Consider the following 22,411-nt stretch of genomic DNA (forward strand, 5'->3'; position numbering starts at 1 on the left):
ATGTCCAAATGTCAGTAATGCTCACATACTTATTGTGTATTACTGTTTACACTTGGGTTCTATTTTATTTGGATTATCTTTAAATGTTTTATAAGATACAAAATAAGGGAATTTTTCACCACTAAAAGTAAATGATCCGTAATTTTGACATATAAAACAACAACGTGTATGAAATTTTTCATCTTAAATTTTAGTCGAATTTTAGTTGAATTATTAACGTACATGTGAAAGTTAATTCTAAAGATTATTTCCATGTATCAAGTCTACACTTAAATTCTGAAACACGGATTTCTAGAAAAGCTCTTCCTGCCTCCGTATTTATTTCATGACTTTATCTTCCTGATGTGTGCTTTTTATAGAGCCAACCTTAAAGAAAATGCACATTGTTTCCTCTAAAAAGCAAACGGTATTGAAATGAAATATATATCCACATCTAAAAGTGTAATGATATATTCCCACACTTTTTACACTGTGTTGAGTAAAAGTATGTGAACATAAAAGGTAAAAGTTGTCATCACAGGAAAATAGCACAGGTCCTGCTGGACTTTATAGTTTTATGGAAGTGTTTCAAATAATTTATTAATTAAGTATTAACCTTTGGATCATTTTCTAAATAGAGAAAAAGATAATCCAGTAAAAAGCAGAAGAAGTAATCGCATGTTTGTATCAAACCGACATGTTTTAATCATAAAATCAGAATGAAATTCGGCTCATTTAAAAAGTTTGTGCTTTTTAATACTTAGAATACTTCAAAACTGTTTCTGATCACTGTTTGTCAGTTGACCAAGTGATTGTGCCCTACTTCTATGTACAATTCGAAATAAACCGTAAACCTAACATGGTCGTTTCCTGTCAGCATGTGAGGTTCAGTGCAATTGCTCTGAGGAGAACTTGGAAATCCGGGGGGGAAATTACACACTGACCAAGGAGAATTCGCCAGGGAGCCTGCTCGTCTTCTACTGTCCTGATGGCTACTATCCGTACCCTCATTTTCGCCATGTATGCCAGCCTACTGGCCGCTGGGATCCTGAACCTTCAAAACATCAGAGATGCAAGCGTGAGTAACCTGAACTTTGCTGTTTTGCAGTTTGTCTCGAGCCGTAATAACTCCGATCCCTTTGTTCTGTTACACAGTGGTCCAATGCCCAGACCCCACGGTAATTGAAAACGGAGTTGCCGAACCTTATCTGGAGAGGTATTTTGTTACCAACATCACCACATATGAATGCTACTCTGGATACACGAGGAAAGGCTCGTCCATTCGTACCTGCTTACCAAACGGGAAATGGAGCGGTTACACTCCCATCTGCAGCCGTGACAGTAAGTCCTGAGGAGCACAGACGGCTTTCTGTTGGGTTTTAGTTATTTGATTTGTGTTGAAGCTGTCCACACATGTAAAGCTCTGGAAAACCAGTGTTTCCCATGTGGCTTCTTCTTTTCTTTTTGATACCGTTATGAGTTGAGTAAGATTTGAGCTTATATTTGTAGAGAATATCTGAGTAGTATTTATCACTGATACTCCCCACCAGCCAGTTTAGAACTGAAGAAGGATGAGAAACAAGTCCATTTGCCCCTATTCAAGCTTTTAGGATCACCATGACCTGCATCACTCAGTGGGGTTACATGGCACTGAAAGGATCTGATTATTGGCTAAATTATAATAAGACTGAGTTATTAAGTTCATGTAGACACCTTAAAGGGGAACTCCGGGGCATTTGAAGCGCGTTTCCATTGCTAGAGGTTGTCAAATACTGATAGTAGGACACAGACCGGTGCAAATCGGCGCTCCCTGTGAAGCGATTGCGCTGTTTGCGCAGCCTGTCATGCTAACCAAATACGTGGTGGCTAAGGGGCAAGCGCTAACCCTTCCACGTAAAACAACAACTTGCACACAGCAGAAACGTCACACCACTTTAGAAACCATCCGACAATAAAGTCACAAGCCTTACCATCAAAACCAAATGCATGGTTCTCACATTACTGGCATGGGGACGTTACAAAACAACTTTATAAACAGCATGTAACTCACCGGTTAGTTGTACGCCCGCGCATGTGACAGCCCAAAAGAGTCGATGGACGATAATCACATATACAAAACAATTATCTTCTCTAGAAAAACTGCGTTCAAGTATTTAAAACATTACAACAATACATGCCCAGTAATATTGTTGTAATGTTTTAAATACTTGACCGCAGCATGACAGGCTGCGCAAACAGCCTAATCGCTTCACAGGGAGTGCCGATTTTCACCGGTCTGTGTCCTACCGTCAGTATTTGACAACCTCTAGCACTGGAAATGCACTTCAAATGCCCCGGAGTTCCCCTTTAAGGCCTTGAACAATATCCGTTCAAAAGAGAAATACATTTGCATCACAAAATGTTTCTCCAGGAAAAAGTCAGACCTCACAATCGCTTGGCACTATTTTATCTCCCTTCGTATCACTGCCTGCTGTGTAGACCGTGCAGACCGAAGTGCAGACCGAGCAGCAAACACCGTAGCAGGCCCGGCTGTCCGCAAGCGGCATTACTGTTGTTGTTGCCGTCAGAAAGAAACAAACAACGCGATGGAGAATGCTCCGTTGTGCATCGCGTTTGAGCAACAAGCAGCTCATCACAGACCAAATGTAGAGGGACGTAGCTTCATCTTTCTCCAATGCCTGAGTTTGCTGTTGTTGTTGGTGTTGAAGAGGTCAACAGGAAGTGGCTCTATTAGCAATAGTTGGAATGGGTACAGCGCCACCTATCATACCGGGGTATGACACGCTTTGTGCCTCTGATCCGATTTATTCACCGCCATATATCCAAGGAGAATTACCCTTGCTCAAATAAGGAGCATAATCCAACTATAGTAATCCATTTAATCTCATCATGTAGACCCACTGACTGAGAATCTACTCTGACACAAACCCACCTCTCCTTCCTTCTCTTTTTTCAAGGCTATGCAAACATTTGTGGTTCTTTCCCGGCTTATCTTGCGTCTTGTCTTTCTTACAACAGCTGGAAACACCTGTCCTGATCCCGGTGTCCCACCTGGAGCCTCGAGATCAGGGAACATATTTGATGTTGATGACAAAGTGAAATATACCTGCAATGGAAACTTGTTTTTGGTGGGATCCAGTGAAAGAGTGTGCCAGGAGAACGGCCAGTGGACCGGGAAAGAGCCAGCATGCTACTGTAAGACGGATATCTACACATGACATTCACAATCCGTAAGATTTAGTAAAAAATAGGGCTGGGCAAAGATTACAATTTTTTTATTGAATTAATCACATGATTTCCTTGATTAATCGCATTTGTAAGCAAAATCCAAAAATTTATTCAAAAGTAGCGTATAGCTTTAAGCATTTAGTTTTATGTAGAAGCCTCGCTCCACTGTTTGTTTCCTTGAATGACTTGCTGCTATCAGTTGTGTGTTTTGCCTTTAAAGCAATACTATGTAACATTTCTACCTTAAAATAACAGCTTGAAAAAAATCGTGCGGCTAGAATGAGTTTTAATATTACGATTGGCCTGTCTCCTATGCCCTTCGTAGCCTGACTACGTCATACTCACGATTCTAGTCAGAATGTGAGTCTGATACTGCTCAATAGAGTTTTGAGTATGGGGCGTGTTTCAACCGAACCAGGAGAAAAAATGCCTCTTCGCTCAATTGGATAGACCTACAACCAATCAAAGCAACGTAGTATGTGACGTAGATTAAGCAACACACACTTGTTGTAGGAAGGACGGCAAAAACATATTTTCTATCGATAAAAGCCTTTATCGCTTTCCTCTGTTCGTCTTTCAAAATGAATGCAATGTGGAGATCCTGTACAACAGACTCGATGGCAGAATCTACACACCCTAGCTCTCCAGCGGCAGCCGTGTTCAGCTCTTTAGTGACATAGTCGATAATGTCCCTGTTGATCATCTGTCCATCATCGTATAAAGCCCGCCCTGGCAATCTGATTGGTCCGACCAATTCTTGGTCGGGCATAATGATTTCCCAACTGAGCAGAGCCAGACCGAACTTCCCGACCAAAACTTTAATGGGCGGGGCTAAGTTCGGCTGACACCCAGGCTATGCCCTTCGGGGGTCTGAGTTGGAAAAACTGCGCCATGTAACTTTGCTGGAGCGGCCCGGGAGCTGAGCGGAAGTACTTCGACTTGCTTTCTGGCACACCTACCGCAAAAACAAATAGACCCCTCTCACGCTCCCAGGTACGTTTGATTACTCTTACCTTCTCGGTCGACATAGATTGCACCTTCTGACTCCTCGCCGGTTCGTCAACAAACGTGAAACGTGAAAGCGAAAGGGTGTTGTATTTACGACAGTGTAACTATACATTACCTCCAAGCGTGTAAGGGGAGCTCCATAGTGGTTTTTTGAGAAGTTACATTGTATTACTTTAAGTGATATTTTAGACTGAAACTACTACGGTGAGAAGATAATTCAACTTGGCTGTAAATGCAGGAGTTTTTGTTAAATTTATTTTGAAATACGTGCTTTTATCTTGAAACAAGTTAAACAGGAAGTAGCGCCGGTTAGCTCCGTGAGCTCCACACAGAGACCGAGGAGCACCTGTAACGGTGATGTTACCAGCTAGTTTATTTTTATCTTAATGCGTTAATGCGCGATAAAATATTAATAGGCGTTAAATTATTATTTTTTGGGGGCTTTTTATGCCTTTAATGGATAGGACAGTTGGAGACAGATAGGAAGCAGGGGGAACAACACGCAGCAAAGAGCCGTCCGATGTGGGACTCGAACCGGGGCCAGCTGCAGCGAGGCCTATAGCCTCTCTACATGGGGAGGCTGCTTAACCCACTATGCTACCGACCGCCCCAGGTGTTAAATCATTTACAAGTTAAAGTGATAATAACGAGTTAACTCGCCTGGTCGTAGTAAAAAAGCCATTAAAGCTGCAGTCTGCAGGATTTGTTGTTGTCATACGTAAAGTCCTACTTTTTGGCATTTTAAGAGTTTACATGATCTATCAGAACGCTTGTAGTTGAAAACGGTGACCTCCGTAGTCGCAAAATGCAAGAAATGCTTATTTTTTAACCGAAAAATAAAAAGTTATTCAACTTCCTGTCCCGCCCCATCAAAACACATGAGAACTCGTGCACGTAGACGTGCACGCCAGATGCGCTTACACGACTCCTCATTCATCAACTCACCTGTCATTTGCGATCATGGAAGACACAGTAAGTAGACTAGCCCGTAATGAAGTTCAATAGTCCAGATAAATAAGCGTGGGGACGAGCCTACCTTGTATCGCGCGTGCACAATCGGTGATTGACAGGCAGCAGAGCCCAGCTCGTAAACCTGATTGGTTACCTTTTACCGGTCCGGTCTGCAATTTTGTAAACAAACCTGCTGGCTTTGGAGGGACCTAGCGGGACATATAGGGGACCTAGAGAACTCATTTTTTTTTGTATTGGGGTATTTAATGTACTACTTTCAGAATCCCCGGACAGTTCCAGGCATTATGCTTGAAAAAGAGTTGCAGACTGCAGCTTTAACCATTCTAATATGTCAACTTTATGCCTCGTGGAGCTTTACAGCTGACAGTTATTTCAAGTCAACTCCCTTTCTCTGTCCAGACAGATTTATATCTGTGGTTGAATACCCACAATAGCAAAATACATGCTGTTCCAAAAGGGAAATACTCGTCAATCAAGTGGAATTTCATAGTAGGCAGTTACGGGTCACGTTGAAGGGTATTAACAGGGGACATATAAAGTAGCTTCAGAGAACTTGCTCAGGGAGATGCTTTCTGAGCAGCCGATAACGGACGTGAGCCCTCACCAGTGTCCCACATGTGAATGCTATTTGAAACTGTTATGGGTGCATGCTTTGGTTTGACGTTGTCATAACCCGGCTCTAAGGCTGTAACAAAGATGGGAGACAGACGAAAGTTTCCAATTTCAAAATAACGTTTATCAACCAAAATTAACTAAACAAAGGAAACGTGGAAGTCAGTTGTCAATAGTGTATGCATGCCTGAGTGTATAACCGATCAAAAAACAGAACAAAACAGCAGCCGCCCTGCAAGTCAATCCAAGTCAGGGGGGGATCGTAACTGGCAGGAGAGGAGCTTTTAAAACACAAGCCCCAGGTGTAGCTCAATCAGCCTGATGAGCACTCCGCCTTGCTCCCTGCAAAAGGGTAGAAACAACAAAGAGAACAGGGACAACTAGTGGAGCGGAGGGGTCGTCACAATGTATTTAGGGCTTTTTTCAGAATTAAAATCGAAAAAAGTCACAATTATTGATGAAAACCTCAGTTTTTCTGGCTTTTTACTTCTTGCAGACAAATACACCTACGACACTGCTCTGGAGGTTTCTGATGCGTTTGGCAGTTCAATCAAAGACACCCTCACCACTCTGCAGCCTGTCGGTAAGTTCTGGGCCCCAATCTCATCATCAGCCCTGTTTACAATCATTGTTATCATGGAATATTTTGTTACTTCAGTCAATTTAATTGTGTGCTTTATCACGGGAACGGTACAGTAACGGCATTTGTTTTTTTATTTAGATGACACACAAGGAGGAAGAATTATAAGAATTACAAAAAATGGAACACTCAGCATTTACATTGGTGTGGACATTTCTGAGAGCATCAAAGAAGACTACTTTAAAAGAGCAAGAGAAGCCGTTGTAACGCTAATTAAGAAGGTGAGACACTAAAAAGACGCTCTGCCTTAATGACCTCATTCAGGTGGTGTTTTTAAACTTTAGGTGTGTTCAAATTTCCTTTGAAATATGGTTTTAAAACCATAAATCAAATGAATCAGAATCAGGTCTGACTTTAACTTGGTGTAGTTGGTGCAGACATTATAGTTAAACATACAGAATCAGTGCAAGCTGAATGCTATAAATGTGCGTATATACAACAGGAATAGAGACTGAAGTCTGGGGGGGTATCTGAGTGCTGATTCAGTTCAGTTTCAATTCAGTTTTATTTATATAGCGCCCAACACAACAAATGTCATCTCAAGGCACTTAGATAATAAAGTCCAATTCAAGCCAATTGGAATTCAATTCATTGTAATCATAATTAATTTCAAAATAATCCAGTTCATTCATATGGAGCCAATTCAAAAACACTTTCCTAGCTAAGGAAACCAACAGATTGCACTGAAACTTGTCTTCAGTCCAATCTCCCGGCCTGAGCGTGCCTGAGGCGACTGTGGAGAGAAACGACTCCCTTTTAACAGGAAGAAACCTCTGGCAGAACCAGAACCAGGAAGGGTGGCCATCCGCCTCCACCAGCTGGGGGCTGAGAGGACAGAAAAGAGGGGAAAAAACACTGTAACACCATTCAAAGGATATCTGTTGGAACAGGGAAACACAAGTTAATGACCACAATAATGTCACATGTACATAATATCATTTGAGAAATTAAACGGGGGAAAAAGAGAGTAAAGTGAGGAAAGGTGTGACAGATGAGGCCCCCCAGCAGGCTGGGCCTATAGCAGCTTAACTATGGGATGTTTCAGGATCACCTGAGCCATCCCTAACTATAAGTGTTATCAAAAAGGAAAGTTTTAAGCCTGGTCTTAAAAGTGGAAAGGGTGTCTGCTTCCCGGACATTTACTGGCAGCTTATTCCACAAGAGAGGGGCCTGATAACTGAAGGCTCTGCCTCCCATTCTACTTTTAGAAACTCTGGGAACCTCAAGTAAACCTGCAGTTTGGGAGCGAAGTGCTCTGTTAGGAAAATATCTTACATGCATGCACAGTGGAAGGAAAATGCACTGAGTGAGGAAAACCCTGCTTAAAGCAAAGTGGCTACAGGTGGTCCTCGGTGCAGGGCTGTTTGAATGACTTAGTTCCACAGATAAGTAAGCAACTCAAATCAGTTGAATTTCAACTAAAACAAACTAGATCTAAATCAAATTAGTTCAGTTAGTTTCAAAACAAATGTCATCTCAAGGCACTTTGTTGTCTTTGAAGGGATGTTGCATAACTCATTGCAGTCCTGGAGAGAACTGAGGCCGGGACTGAGATTGTCAACATGGATATCTTGGAAGCAAAGTGCTAAAACAAGCCTCGCCCGGTTTAAGGGAAACCCTTTAAACCAGCTGAAAATTTATATGTGGATCAATATAAATATTTGGGGACAATAATTGATAAAAACTTGACACATGACCTAAATGCCTCAACAATCTTCAAAAAGTTCCAGCAGATATTATACTTTCTGTGCAAACTAAAATCTTTTAGTGTTGATAAGACCTTAATGCTTATTGAGTCAGTTTTAACTTTTTGCTTAGAATAGAAGAATAGAATAGAAAAATACTTTATTAATCTCCCAATGGGGGAAATTCAAATTAGTCAAGTAGCTCAAAAAATTATTAATATTTACAATGATAAATTGTTTATTGTAATTAACAACAACAATAATAATACAAATTCTAATAAAAATACTACTAGTAACTAATAATAAAAATAATACTAATAATAATAACAAATGACTAAATAAATACATTTAAAATAAATAAATCCTATGCTTAATTTCATTTTATGGAAATTTGTTGGTTAAAAACAAAAATTGTGAGAGACGCAAATAAGATAACTGGCATGCAGCAGCTCTCTCTCTCTCAGAGATCTTTGACAGACGAGTCTCACAGAAGGCTCGGTCCATCAGGTCTCGCTCTGATCACCCATTGTTGGAGGAATTCATTTCTCTGCCGTCTGGACGCAGATATAAGCTACCTCGGGCACATACAAATAGGTATAAATTTTCCCTTTTTTCCACATGCAATCAATTTGCACAATCCTTAAATGCACAATTCTTGTGGCATCTTTTATCTTTTATACACTTTAAATATACTCGCTGATATTTATACTCTTACTTCGTTTAGGATTGTTAAAATCAAGTTTGGTTGTGCTGTCCTCTGTGACATTGTTTTATGTCACTGTTTTATTTATTGTTAAGTTCCTGTTTCTCTTTATTGTGAGAATGCATTAAGCATTCTCACTATTAAGTTCCTGTTTCCCTTTATTATTATTCTTCCGTATTATTATTATTATTATTCCGCCGTTTTTCGGCATTCAACTACTTCAGCATACTTTCAGCTATTTCAACAAATTTGGTATCAAAATGTTCAGCTCTTTCAGCTCTTTCCTGCAATTATTTGGTGTTTATATTGGTGTTTCTAACTTTTCAACTTTTTAAGATATTAAGCTTTTTGTTCAACTTTTTTTCCCTTTAAAGGACTTATGAAACGAATTTTAATTGTTGGAATTTCACAGTTTTTGCTGCTGATTCTAAAGGTTCCAAGCCTTGCGATTAAAATGAGATATTGTCTGGATAATAATTTATCCGGGAAGTCATGTTAAAACGGGCTCAAAAGGAGCCACATTTTGTCTTTTTGTGCGAATTCATTTTTTTATGCGTCTAAATGTAATGGCGGCGTCTATGGCTAAGACATCAAAGCACGGTGGAAAATATTGTGTTGCTGGAGGAACAAATGGTGTTAGTTGCAAAAATAACAGCTTCACTGAAGGAATCTCTGCACATGTTTCCCAAACTAAAAAATACTGGAACTGAGGCTGACAAGGAGAAGGCAAAGACAAGAACACGGTGGATCGTATCACTGCCTGCTGCCGCCTGCCGATAGCTGCACCTGTTACGGTGTTTGCTGCTCGGAAGCAGGGGACTGCTCGCTCTGCACTTCAGTCTGCACACATATCCAGCTAGAATTTGGCGACGTTGTGAGTGGCTGGCCGTCTACCTCTGCTAGCTCTTTTTGTGTTTTGTCATGTTTTTATCGTTTTCATCACTACTGATGCATGATCGCCTGAGTCTCTTGAAAATCAGAGATTCTGTGGACATTAAATCGATCACGTCACCGATCAGACAAAGCCACCGCCACCTGTTTTGGCGTCTGTAGTACCCTCTTACCTATGGCATCTACCTGGTCGGTTGCCACGCAACAGCCGTCGCAGACGACGTGGAAAGAGAGGTGGAGTAATATGCCGGCTGAAAGCCCACCTGGCTTTGCCCTCCACCAACAATGCTCGCCATCTGCTGTCTGGTCTCTCCGGTGATTGCGCCGGCTACGACATCCGAGGCTCCGTGGATCAGTCCTACAGATGGCTGCTGTCAGTCGTGCCGAGGCCGGGTGCCCATCTCCCTGCCGCCGACCCGTGAGGATCCGCAGATGGGGCCGCGCACTGGAGGATCTCCGACCCGTTAATCCACGCCACTGTTTATTAAGCTTACATTAAAACCATGTTATTATCACATACGTTTTTTTTAAGTGGCTGGATTTCAAAGTGCCACTTCGTTAGGTTTCAACGTGTCAAAGACAGCGCAGCAGAATGCCATATCTGCGAAACCGGCATGTTCAAATCTTTTCCAGTTTACCACAGCAAACATACACTATTGTGTCATTTGATTGATAACATCTTAATAATAATCAGTGTGTAGTAGGAGCAATGGCTGTTTTGTGCCGCCGATCCTGTGCCGAAAATGGTAACTTTAATTTCCATTACCCATACGGGAGGTGCAGAGAGCCTCTACAATATAGATACTAAATCGATTTGTGTGGCTTAAATTCAACAAAAGTTTTTCCACATAATGTGAAAGGTGTGTTCTTTCGACCTGCTGATGTTTGTATCAGAATTTTGGTTCCTTTATGAGATATAGGTCCATCAAATGTATGTTGTTTTCGCAGCCAGCCATACTAGCAAATAAGGGAGTCAACCCTATGACGTCACGGTCATGTGGCCAATTTCGCACCAAAGGCCATATAATTTACACTTTTAAATGGCCGTTTTAACAAGTTATGCCCGGAAAATTTAGTTCAAGTTGGATTGATGGTTTTAGAAAAAGACAAAAATTTTATTTGAATGATAGATGAACATTCGTTTTAGTTCATCTTTAAAAGTAATGGTAAATCTTCAAATCCTTCCAAATCTTAACTACTTCAGCATACTTTCAGCTAGAGACACCATTCAAATTTCAAAATGTTCATAAGACATTCAGCTGTTACCAAATGTTTCATCTTTTAAAAATATTTAGCCAATTTTGAAATATGACAGTTTAAAAAATTTGAAAATTTTGCTCCTTCTTGGATTTTAGAGTGAGACATTCAGCAGTGCGAAAAGTTTCAACTTTTCAAACAAATTACTATAACTTTCATACAGTTTAACTGAGAGAAACAAATTATACCTTAAAATGTAGGAAAACTTGTCCTCTTTCAGCCAATGTAACTCCTAAAGAGCTCACATGGACAGATTTTGAACTATGAGCCTTTAAGCTTGAACAAATTCTCAAATTCTGACAATCTGCCATTTTTTAATCAGCTTCAAGTGTTTCAAACTGCTTCCATTTAAATATAGCCCGGGTTCAATCCCCAACATGTCAGATCAAACTTTTAAAAATTTTTTTTTTAACAATTTCAGCATACTTTCAGCCATTTCAACTGTTTCTAGCTTGAAATCATTCCACTCTCGTCTCGACAGTTTCAAAAATATGAAAATTAAGTTTATCTTCAAATCCTTTCAAATCCTTTCACATCTTAACTACTTCAGCATACTTTCAGCTAGAGACGTCATTCAAATTTTAAAATGTTCAAATTTTTTAGCTTAAGATTTTTTAGCATGGTTGTTCAGCTCTTGCATTCTCACAGCTGTTTCGCAGGAACAGCTCTTTCTAGTTATTATTATTCCGCCAGTTTTCAGCACTTAACTACTCCTGCATACTTTCAGCTATTTCTACAATTTTGGCATCAAAACGTTCAGCTCTTTCAGCAGATTCCTGCTATCATGTTTGGTGTTTTTAACTTTTACACTTTTTAAGATATTCAACTTTTATTCAAATTTTCCCGTCATTCAAATTAATAGAAACTGCTTTCAGCTCTTCCAAATCATCTTCCTCTTTCCAACTATTTCTGCATGCTTTCAGCTAGAGAGACCATTCAAACTTTAAATGGGTCACAAGACATTCATCTATTACCAATTGTTTCAGCTTTTTCAAATCTTCAGCCAATTTTGAAATATGACAGTTTCAAAAACATGAACATTTTGCTCCTTGATTTTTATGAATGAGCACACAGTTGAGTGCGTGCTGATAAGTTTAAAAATTTTCATTTTTTTCAAACAAATTCCTCTAACTTTCATACGGTTTAACTTAGAGAAACAAATTATACCTTAAAATGTAGGAAAAATTGTCCTCTTTCAGCCAATGTAACTACTAAAGAGCTCACATTTACAGAATCTCAGCTATGAGCCTTGAACCGAGATCAACCTCTCAAATTCTCTGACTAACTCCAATGTTAAGTTCTGTAGTACACAAAAATGACAAATCACCTGCTGTTTCGCAGGAAAAACTCTTTCTAGTTAGAAATAGATTTCCTTGTGAATCCCAAATCATAGTCCTGTGCTGTCAGCTCACACTCCTGGACATTTTCCACGTGCTCACATGAAATTATCCATGTCATCCACAGATTGCATCCTTCAGTGTGACACCAAACTATGAAATCGTCTTCTTTTCCTCCAACATATACGAAGTCGCCAACATTCTTGATTTTCATGACGGCAGAGCGTCACTGAACTCCATCATAGATGATTTGCAAAAATTTGAAATAACTGGTGAGTGAAGCACAAAGACTTTCAGACTGTTATTGTTCTAAATGCAAAGCCTGACCTTGATGTAACGTTGAGCTGTTCGTGTGTGGCTGACTTGAAGGCAAAAATACCGGGACAAACGTGGAAGCTGCCGTCAAGCTGTTTGAAGAACGCATGGCGATCATAAAGCAACGGGTTACAGATGAGAAATTTAAGGAACACCGTCATGTCATCATCCTGTTTACAGATGGTAATTTCATACCTCCTTTCAACAGAAGCTCACAATTCCTTTGGGAAATTAGATTTTTGGCATACATGCTTGGAGATAGAGATGATTGAAACCACAAGCTTTACTTAAAAAATTCATGGTATCTTTCATCATTTACATGGGTAAACTAATCCAACTGTTTTCATGTATCAACTTTGGTCAAAACTGCTAAAAAGGCTGAAAGTTTGACAATAAAAGACGATGTTTTTCCTTTCCATTAATGTTATTCACATCTTTCCTTCTCTGCAGGTGCCTACAACATGGGCGGTTCCCCTGAACCCACCATTAAAAGAATAAAGAACATGGTGTACATGAACCAGGATGACGGCTCCAGAGATGAATTTCTTGGTACGTTCCAGTTCTGATTGTTTTCTGTTGTTATTGTGGCTTTTATCATTCAACCATATCACTCTGTTGCAGACATTTATATTTTCGGTATTGGGGCTGTTATCCACGATGACGACCTGCAGCCCCTCACAGCAGGAACCGGAGGCCAGCATTACTTCAGACTGAAACATGATACAAATTTACACGAAACCTTTGATGAAATAATTGGTGAGTTATCTTTGAACATGAGGAAGGAACACTGTTTGATTCTGAGGGCATTTGTGTGTTAGTGGTCGCCTTTGCTTTCATCATCGAGCCGTAAGGCAGCACAAGTCAGATTAAAGTTTATTTGGAGCACATTTAATGCACAGAACAGTTCAAAGTGCTTCACATAAAATAAAAGCATTGCAGCAGGGAGAGGAAGAAGAAGCATTAAAAATACATAAAAGAATATAAAGAGAAACAAATAAAATAAAAACAAGCAACAGTCCAGATAAGTTAAAAGATATCGTGCAGATTTCATGCATAGACTCATGAGAAAAGAAATGTTTTTAACCTGGATTTAAAAATGTCTCCATCTGGTGAAAGTTTAATCTCCACTGGCAGTTTGTTCCACTTGTTTGCAGCATAACAGCTAAATGCTGCTTCTCCATGTTTAGTCTGGACTCTGGACTGGACCAGCTGACCTGAGTCCTTGGATCTCAGAGCTCTGCTGGCTTTATATTCTCTGAACAGATCACAGATTGTAAACCATCTGCAGGCTTTTAAAATCTATTCTGTGACTGACTGGAAGCCAGAGTAAAGATTTTAAAGCTGCTGTGATGTGTTCAGATCTCTTAGTCCGGGTTAAAACTCCAGCAGCAGCGTTCTGGATGAGCTGCAGATGTTTAATGCTCTTTTTGGGAAGTCCAGTTTAAAGAGCGTTACAGTGATGGAGTCTACTGGAGATGAATGCATGGATGAGTTTCTCCTGGGACAGAAAACCTTTAATTCTGTTGATGATGTGAGATCAAACCTGGAGGCCTGTGTTGCATCTGTGAACATGAGCAATATCCGTTTGGTGTTTCTAATCATGAAACATTTTGGTTTTTTTTCATGCAGATGAGAGGGAAGTTGTAGGTCTGTGTGGTCTTCACAAAAATTATGAAACAACATATGACCATGTAAGCAAGCAGAAAAGATATCCGTGGATGGCGTTCGTTATCGTCCAGGTAAAGAATTCAGAATGACGCTTCATCATCATCGTGCTGCTGCTGCTGTAAGATGTCCAGACTAACGAGATGAACTCAGTATAAACTATGCTGTGCTGTAGAATATTAACCAGTACAGTTAGTCAGTAAACTGCAGGCCTAAAACTCTATGATGAAGTTTTAATTATTTTAATTATCTTTTTAAATTTAAGGGTGACTCGCCAAAGAAATGCCTCGGCTCCCTGGTGTCACCGAAGTTTGTCTTGACTGCTGCTCACTGCTTCCAGTTTGGTGATTTACCAAAGCATGTCACAGTGGAAATTGAAGATAGACCTGGTAGCAGAGGTAATAACGGTTTGCCTTAAATGCTGTGTTGGCACATGACTCTCTATCAGAATTAGAAGTAAGTGTTGCAGGTAATGTATTCTGCTAGCGGCTCATTTATGGGCCTATAAGAAAAAGCCTTAATGGGAAGTTTTTTTTTTTTTTTTTTTTTTTTTTTTTTTTTTTTTAAATACAATGCAAACATGTTGCTATTCTCTGCTTCTGGGGACAAGTACACCAACACCTGACTGCAGGTTTTCTCTTTCAGTAAAAAAAGTTAAAACGTTCATGTTACACCCGAACTACAACGTTAAGGCTCGAGTGGATCAGGGTGTTGCTGAGTTTTATGACTTCGACGTGGCGCTCATCCAGCTGGAGGAAGCTGTTCAAATCTCCAGTTATACCAGGTGAGAATTTGCTGTTTCTGGTCCTCAGATTTGATTTTATATTCTCACTCCTGCTTGGAAATGTATTGATAAAACACATTTTACTATCCTGTTTAAAGTAAAACTTTACTTTCAGGCCTATTTGCATACCTTGCACCGAGGAAACCAGTAAAGCTCTTCAACTGGACAGCGCTGCAACATGCAAGCAGCAAGGTGTGGTGACTCTGGATGTAGAATAATGTGAAGTTATATAATCTGATTCTGAGGGAGGAGCAGATTGCAGTTTGATAGACGGCATCAGAATCCAATCATATGTGTCAAAACTTTTAATTAATTGGTTGCAATGGGGGTGTGAAGAGTATTCAAGCAATATGTTAAAAAAATGTTCCAGAAAAAGATCCCCTACCCCGCCTTTAAGCCTTTAATTCTTTATGAGGACAAAAGGGGGGAAATCACAAGCTGAATCCGGCTAGATGTGCTGTAAGAATGTGTGCATGCATGGTCTGAATGCACACGTTCTCATCTCACGTTCTTTCTTTATAAACACCAGAACGCACGTTTTGCAGATAAACTTTGTTTATTCTTGGAGGAACCTTTCAAAACAAAACTTATTTCTAGGGCTGGGCGAGTTTATTCGTTAATTATTTAACGCAGATAAATATTTTATAGCGCATTAATGCAGGTTTCATTTAAAAAAAATAAAAAAATTTGGGGGGGCTTTTGTGCCTTTAATGGATAGTAAAGTTCAGAGAGACAGGAAGCAGAGAGAGGGGGAACGACACGCAGCACAGGGCCGTTCAATGTGGGACTCGAACCGGAGCCAGCTGCAGTGAGGACTATAGCCTCTTGTACATGGGGCGCCTGCTCAACCCACTACGCCACGGACCACCCCTGTTTTATTATTTATTTTATTATTGTAAAAGTCTGTTGCTCACAGGCTTTTATTTTGTAAAAGTCTGTTGCTGTCTGCTGCAGAACCGGAAAAGAAAGTAATCAGCGGATCCACCAAACATGGAGAAGGGTACGGAACTTTTACTCGGCCATTTTCATTTTAAAGTTCTTCCAGACGGCGCAGTCGACAGAACCAAAGTCATCTGCAAACACTGCCAAGTTGAATTGTCTTCTCAGCGTAGTAGTTCCAGTCTAAAATATCACTTAAAGCAATACTATGTAACATTTCAACCTTAAAATAACAGTTTAAAAAAAAATTGTGCAGCTAGAATGAGTTTTAATATTACGATTGGCCTGTCTCCTATGCCCTTCGGGGGTCTGAGTTTGAAAAACTGCGCTATGTAACTTTGCTGGACCGGCCCGGGAGCTGAGCGGAAGTACTTCGACTTGCTTTCTGGCACACCTACCGCAAAAACAAATAGACCCCTCTCACGCTCCCAGGTTTAAGGCTAAGGTAGCGCAACATTGTCAGTACGATCATGATGGCAGAGGCATCGAAGAAACAGAAGAAGACGTTTACTGATGAAGCAAGGAAGAGAGAGAGAGGCCGACAAAGCAGGAGACCGGACTAGAGTTGCTCTCGGAACAGCCTGTAGGGGGAGCTCCATAATGGGCTTTTTGAGAAGTTACATTGTATTTCTTTAAAGTTAAAACACACAACTGATAGCAGCAAGTCATTCAAGGAAACAGACAGTGGAGCGAGGCTTCTACATAAAAACTACAGAAAGATGCTGATGTTAAAAGTGTGTTTGCACAACAAATGTTATGGCACTTTCATTCATATGGCAGCACATTTAAAATAAAACTAAATGCTAAAAGCTATACACTACTTTTGGATTCGTTTTTGGATTTTGCGTACAAATGCGATTAATCGTGATTAATCAGGGAAATCATGTGATTAATTACATTAAATATTTTAATCGTTGCCCAGCCCTAATATTTCTAATTGAAATCACGGAAAAGGGATTTGTTCCTGACAGTTAGGGTGGGTTTGAAAGGACACGGATGCGGATATTTGGAAAAAGCAAACTTGATTTATTTCTCAAACACAAAGTACCAAAAGAAAGCGTGGCTGAGCCGGATACAAAATCCTAAACTGTGGAATGATTATTTAACAAAACAAAACACTTGGCATATCATTGGGGAAAGACACTTATCTGTGGCGTGGCGTGACAGTTCCTCTCACTTCACCTGTTTGAGATCTCATCCCATCATGTTTGTTGGAGGAGAAATCCTCTGACTTGCATCATCTGATAACATGGTTTTTGAACTGTGTAAAAAAAAGTGGTTCCTTAGTGGGATCTGGAACTGGTTTTAGAGGTTCAATAGCACAGAAAGGACGTGAGCGTGTTGGTGTCCCGAACAGAAGCTGAAGGCCCGCGGTGCGTTCTGCACCGATTGTAGTGAAGAAACGGGAACTGCACATAACCAGCGTCCCCCAGAGGGAATGCCAAGCTTTTCCACTAATATCAAGTTATTAATATTTATTTTATTACTATTCATTTCCCTTTTTTTTTTTTTTGGATAATAATGAATTGCGGGTTGTCCCTTTTCATCCATGCTCCTCTTCGCCTGTGATTTTAATGAAATACAACCGCATACTTTGGCTATAAAACAAGTGATCTGTCTTCTTTTACTGATTCTTGATACGGATGGCTTGTTGTTGGCTGTGAAGTTAAACAAAAGGTAGGATGCAACACACTGTGCCTTCTGCTCACATTTACAGAGGATCTTCTGCTGAAGGCTGATCGTGAAAGACTCAGTTTCCTAACCAGGGCAGCCCCCCTGGTACAAGAAAAAGACGTCTTTGCCAAGCTTGGAAATAGCGTGAGTTTTGGGGGTTGGTGGGGTTGACGATGGAAGGGTTAATGCCTGTCTGCTTTCTTCATTTCATAACCGATAGTTCTCTTTGTTTCGACTTATTACTCCATATAGAGACCCAACTGCATCGTGAAGGCACTCAAGGCAAAAGGTATAACAACAGGAGACCCAAAGGTTGCTGTGACTGATAGCTTCATATGCACTGGTGGTGACAGAGATCACATAGCGTGTACAGGTATGTTTCATACACACCAACACATGAGCAGCAGTGGTGATGATGGGTAACACTGTAGATTTAATTTATAGACTAAAAATTACGAAGCGAGACGTTTTCTTCAGTTCAGACGTACTTTAGTTCGCCTCTTTTGACATGAAGTTGTATGACATCCCATATTAGCAACATCATTTATGAACATTTTCTTACCCCCTGCTGCGTCCTGTGAGCCGAGTTCCAGCCTCGTTTTGGCGTTGACGAAGGTAGTCCGGCTAGTTTGCTAGGGTCCCGAAAATGAAGCGTTTTGCTTCTCAAAACAATATGCGTTCAAAAGAGTAATACATTTACATCACAAAATCGTTCTCCAGGAAAAAGTCAGACCTCACAATCGCTTGGCCCTATTTTCTCTCCCTTCATATCACTGCCTGCTGTGCAGACAGTTAGTTAGTTAGTTAGTTAGTTAGTTAGTTAGTTATTGCCTACCGCCCAACTTTGGGCATAGGCCACGAACAAGTGCTCTCCAGTCATCGCGATCCTGGGGCATCTTTTCTAGTTGTCCCCATGTATAGCCAGACCTCTTCACATCTGCATCTAAGTCACGGCGCCAGCTGTTTCTTGGTCTGCCCTGCTTCCTTCTCCCTTGTGGATTCCAGAAGAGGGCCTGTCTTGCTGTGTTTGTTGCAGGTTTGCGAAGGGTATGACCAACCCACTTCCATCGCCTTTGGAGGATCTCATGTTCTTCAGGGTGTTGTCTTGTGTAGACCGTGCAGACCGAATATTTCCTCCTCGTCCGTTTCTCCACCACAGCACCGAGAGGGTCCAGCCTTCTGCCTACAACAGAACCAGCCTTTTTCACCAGTTTGTCCAGGCGCCTACAGTTTTTGTCTGTAGAGCTACTCCCCCAGCAGACAGCAGCATAGAGCAGTGCACTCTCAATGATAGTGTGATAAAACATGCACATCAAATCACCGCAGACATTGAAGGACCTGAGCCATCTCAGGAAAAAGAGACGGCTCTGGCCCCTCCTGTACACTGCATCTATGTTGGCAGACCACTCCAGTTTATTATCGAGCACCATCCCCAGGTATTTGCAGGTCTGAACAGTCTCTATCTCCCCATCATCAATGCAGACTGACTGGTATAGGGTTTTAGATCTCCTGAAGTCCACCACCAGCTCTTTGGTCTTGGTGGTGTTCAGGAGCAAACAGTTCTTTTTGCTCCAGTCAGTAAAGGCCTCCACAAGGTCCCTGTACTCCTTCTCCTGTCCACCGCGCACACATGCCACAACAGCCGTATCATCAGAATATTTCTGTATGTGGCAGGACTCTGAGTTGTACCTGAAGTCTGATGTGTACAGGGTGAAAAGAAAAGGAGCCAAAACAGTACCCTGCGGAGCACCAGTACTGCATTCCAGTGTTCCAGAAACACATCTCCCCATCCTGACATACTGTGGTCTGGCAGACAAATGGTCTATAATCCATGATGTCAGGGAGGGGGCCACACCCATACCTAGCAGCTTGTCTTTCAGTATGGGAGGCCGTATGGTGTTGAAGGCACTGGAGAAGTCAAAGAACATGATTCTCACAGATGAACCAGGCACATCCAGATAAGCATATGCCCGATGCAACATGTACAGAATCGCGTCTTCCACTCCTATGTGTTTCTGGTAGGCAAACTGGAGGGGATCAAGAGCCTCAGCAGCCTGCAATCTCATGCGACGAACAAGGAGTCTCTCCAAGGTCTTCATGATATAAGATGTCAAAGCCACCGGTCTGTAGTCATTCAGCTCCACCGGTTGCCCTAATTTGGGCACCGGTATGAGACGAGAAGTTTTCCACAGTACCGGGACTTTTTCCATCTGAATGCTCATATTGAAAAGCCTCTGAAGAGGGACTGCTAGTTGACCAGCACAGTCCCTCAGGAGCCTTGGACAGACTCCATCTGGGCTTGAAGCCCTCCTATCCCTCCATCCTAATATGGGATGTCATACAGCTTCATGTCAAAAGAGGTGAACTATCCCTTTAATAACAAGGGAAAAAATATACAGCGTGCGGTTTTGCGAGTTACAACATGGCGGCCCACCACACCCAACAAACCCTGACGTAATCACGTCACGTTCACCTTCCTGCTCATAGAACACCTTGGGTAGTGAAGTCCTTTTAATGTAACTACAAATAAATTAAATTCAGTCTCCTTTTAACCACATATTCATCGCATGAACTGGGTTTTTATCAATATTAATGTTAACTTATATTTCAACTTGTATGAACTTATTTATTCTTCTCAAATAATGTCTTTGCAACATATAAATTCTCAACAAATACTCTGTGAATCTGCTGGAACAGGTGACTCTGGAGGTGCTGTGTTCAAGAACTACAATCTCCGCACGATACAGGTAAGCATCCATGTGCAGACTCTGTGTCACAAATCCGAATCACCTGCTGGCAAATATTCACTGAGAACCTGAGCTGAAGAACCAGGATCAGGTTTGCTCCCGCTGACTGTGAGAAGTAAGCAGCTGTTTGTCCACAGATCGGGTTGGTGAGCTGGGGAACCAAGGAACTGTGCACCTCAGGGGGTCTGGTGGAGTCCACTGACGACTCCAGAGATTTCCACATCAATCTCTTCAAAGTGATCCCTTTTCTCAAGTCTATTCTTGGAAATGATGACCAGGATGACTACGCACCTCTTAAGTTTTTGACTGGTTAAATAGTGTTGAAGTGTTTGAATAGTAAGAAGTGTTGGTTAAAAGCATCTTCGGCACCACTTGGAGTTCCAGTGTTTAAATGATCTGCATGTTCTGTACTAAGAATACACTCAGGAGTCCGAGTCAGACCTTAACTATTTATCTTTTCTTTCCAATCAGCCAGACCTTCTTGTAATCTTTCAGATTCACTTCAGATTAAATGCAGACAGTGTCCAGAGTTGGAATGTCCTTCAAGATGCTTGAGGATAGTGATATACGATACCACTGATTTTCATTACGATCCGATTCCAAGTTAAACCAAAGGTGATTTTGTTGATGCCAACACTTTTACAAAAGCTTAATGTGTTAAAAGAAGGGAAACTAATAAACTGAATGTTTTAAACTATAACCACCAAAACTCAGATTATCTTTCTTATTCTTCATTTATAATAAAGATGAGGAATTAAAACAAAATGACCCGCAGAGAACCTGCATATTATTCTAAAATTATGATGACTGACCTGCAGAACGATCAGGTCAAGATGAACCCTAACCCAACGTCTACATCCCATCAAAGCAGCGGGAGTCCGGTGCACAGCCCAAGACAGAGCCAGCTCTCCCAACCAGCGTATTCAGAGTCTTCTTGTGTACTTCTTGGTGTATTTCACCTAAAGATACACTGGATATGCTGAGCCTGTTTTATTTGACTGTTTTCTTTTCTGTACCCTGTGAAAGCAAAATGTTTATTGTTACTTAAACTCTGCATCCAACCCCTTCCACAGCTTAACTTGACAAACAGTCATAAATTGTGACTATATTGTCTCAAACCAGAGGTGGAAAGAGTGCTGAAAATTTGTACTCAAGTACAAGTGGAAGTACTAGTGTTAAAAAAATACTTAAGTCAAAGTACAAAGTACTCTAGTACTTCAGTAGTACAGTCTCGATGTGAGTCGCAGTCGAATTATTGGCGGAAGGGAACATTTCCGCTTTCCGTCAACTTCCGCTAACGCGTAAATGGACCGGAAATGAGATTTCCGCAAGTGCTAGCCGCTAGTGCTAGTGCCGGGTTAAGTTGCCTTCATTTGGAGGCCCCAGGGGTCTCTAAATGAAAGCAAATTAACTCAACTTTAACGTTTTAACGCAAAATTAGCTTTTTAGGAAAGATTAATGTGTTCTATAAATGTTCTAAATATTCTATAAACATGTCAAAGAGAGTGAAGATGCCTTGTTGATATGAGAGGTCAGAGGAGAATGGGCAGACTGGTTCCAGGTGTTAGGAAGCAGAGGTGGAAAGCTTTGGTGAAATAATTGGTGAGTAATCTTTGAAAATGAGGAAGGAACACTGTTTGATTCTGAGAGCATTTGTGCGTTAGTGGTCACCTTTGCTTCCATCATCGAGCCGTAAGGCAGCACAAGTCAGATTAAAGTTTATCTGGAGCACATTTAATGCACAGAACAATTCAAAGTGCTTCAGATGAAATAGAAGCATTGCAGCAGGGAGTGGAAGAAGCATTAAAAATATGTTAAAGAATATAAAGAGAAACAAATAAAATAAAAAAACAAGCAACAGTCCAGATAAATTCAAAGATATCGTGCAGATTTCATGCACGACGATAACGGCATGATTGGTGTGTGTTAATCCTGATTCCATTCTTCAGATGCTTGTCACACCAGCGGGATTTGC

General features: G+C 40.9%; 1 protein-coding gene across 1 annotated transcript; it reads left to right on the top strand.

The window, feature by feature from the left end:
• On the top strand, positions 1-20,750 carry LOC142401920 (complement factor B-like). Its single transcript, XM_075487373.1, has 18 exons — positions 1-10; positions 857-1,057; positions 1,135-1,320; positions 2,998-3,174; positions 6,296-6,382; positions 6,521-6,660; positions 12,440-12,584; positions 12,682-12,810; positions 13,078-13,176; positions 13,249-13,383; positions 14,257-14,366; positions 14,558-14,690; positions 14,938-15,076; positions 15,192-15,268; positions 17,733-17,833; positions 17,942-18,062; positions 20,387-20,436; positions 20,574-20,750. Exons 1-18 carry the CDS (start codon positions 1-3, stop codon positions 20,748-20,750), a joined length of 2,217 nt encoding a protein of 738 aa, XP_075343488.1.
• The last annotated feature ends 1,661 nt before the right edge of the window (positions 20,751-22,411 follow it).

Source organism: Odontesthes bonariensis, chromosome 16 (assembly GCF_027942865.1).
Source record: "Odontesthes bonariensis isolate fOdoBon6 chromosome 16, fOdoBon6.hap1, whole genome shotgun sequence".
Classification (NCBI taxonomy): domain Eukaryota; kingdom Metazoa; phylum Chordata; class Actinopteri; order Atheriniformes; family Atherinopsidae; genus Odontesthes; species Odontesthes bonariensis.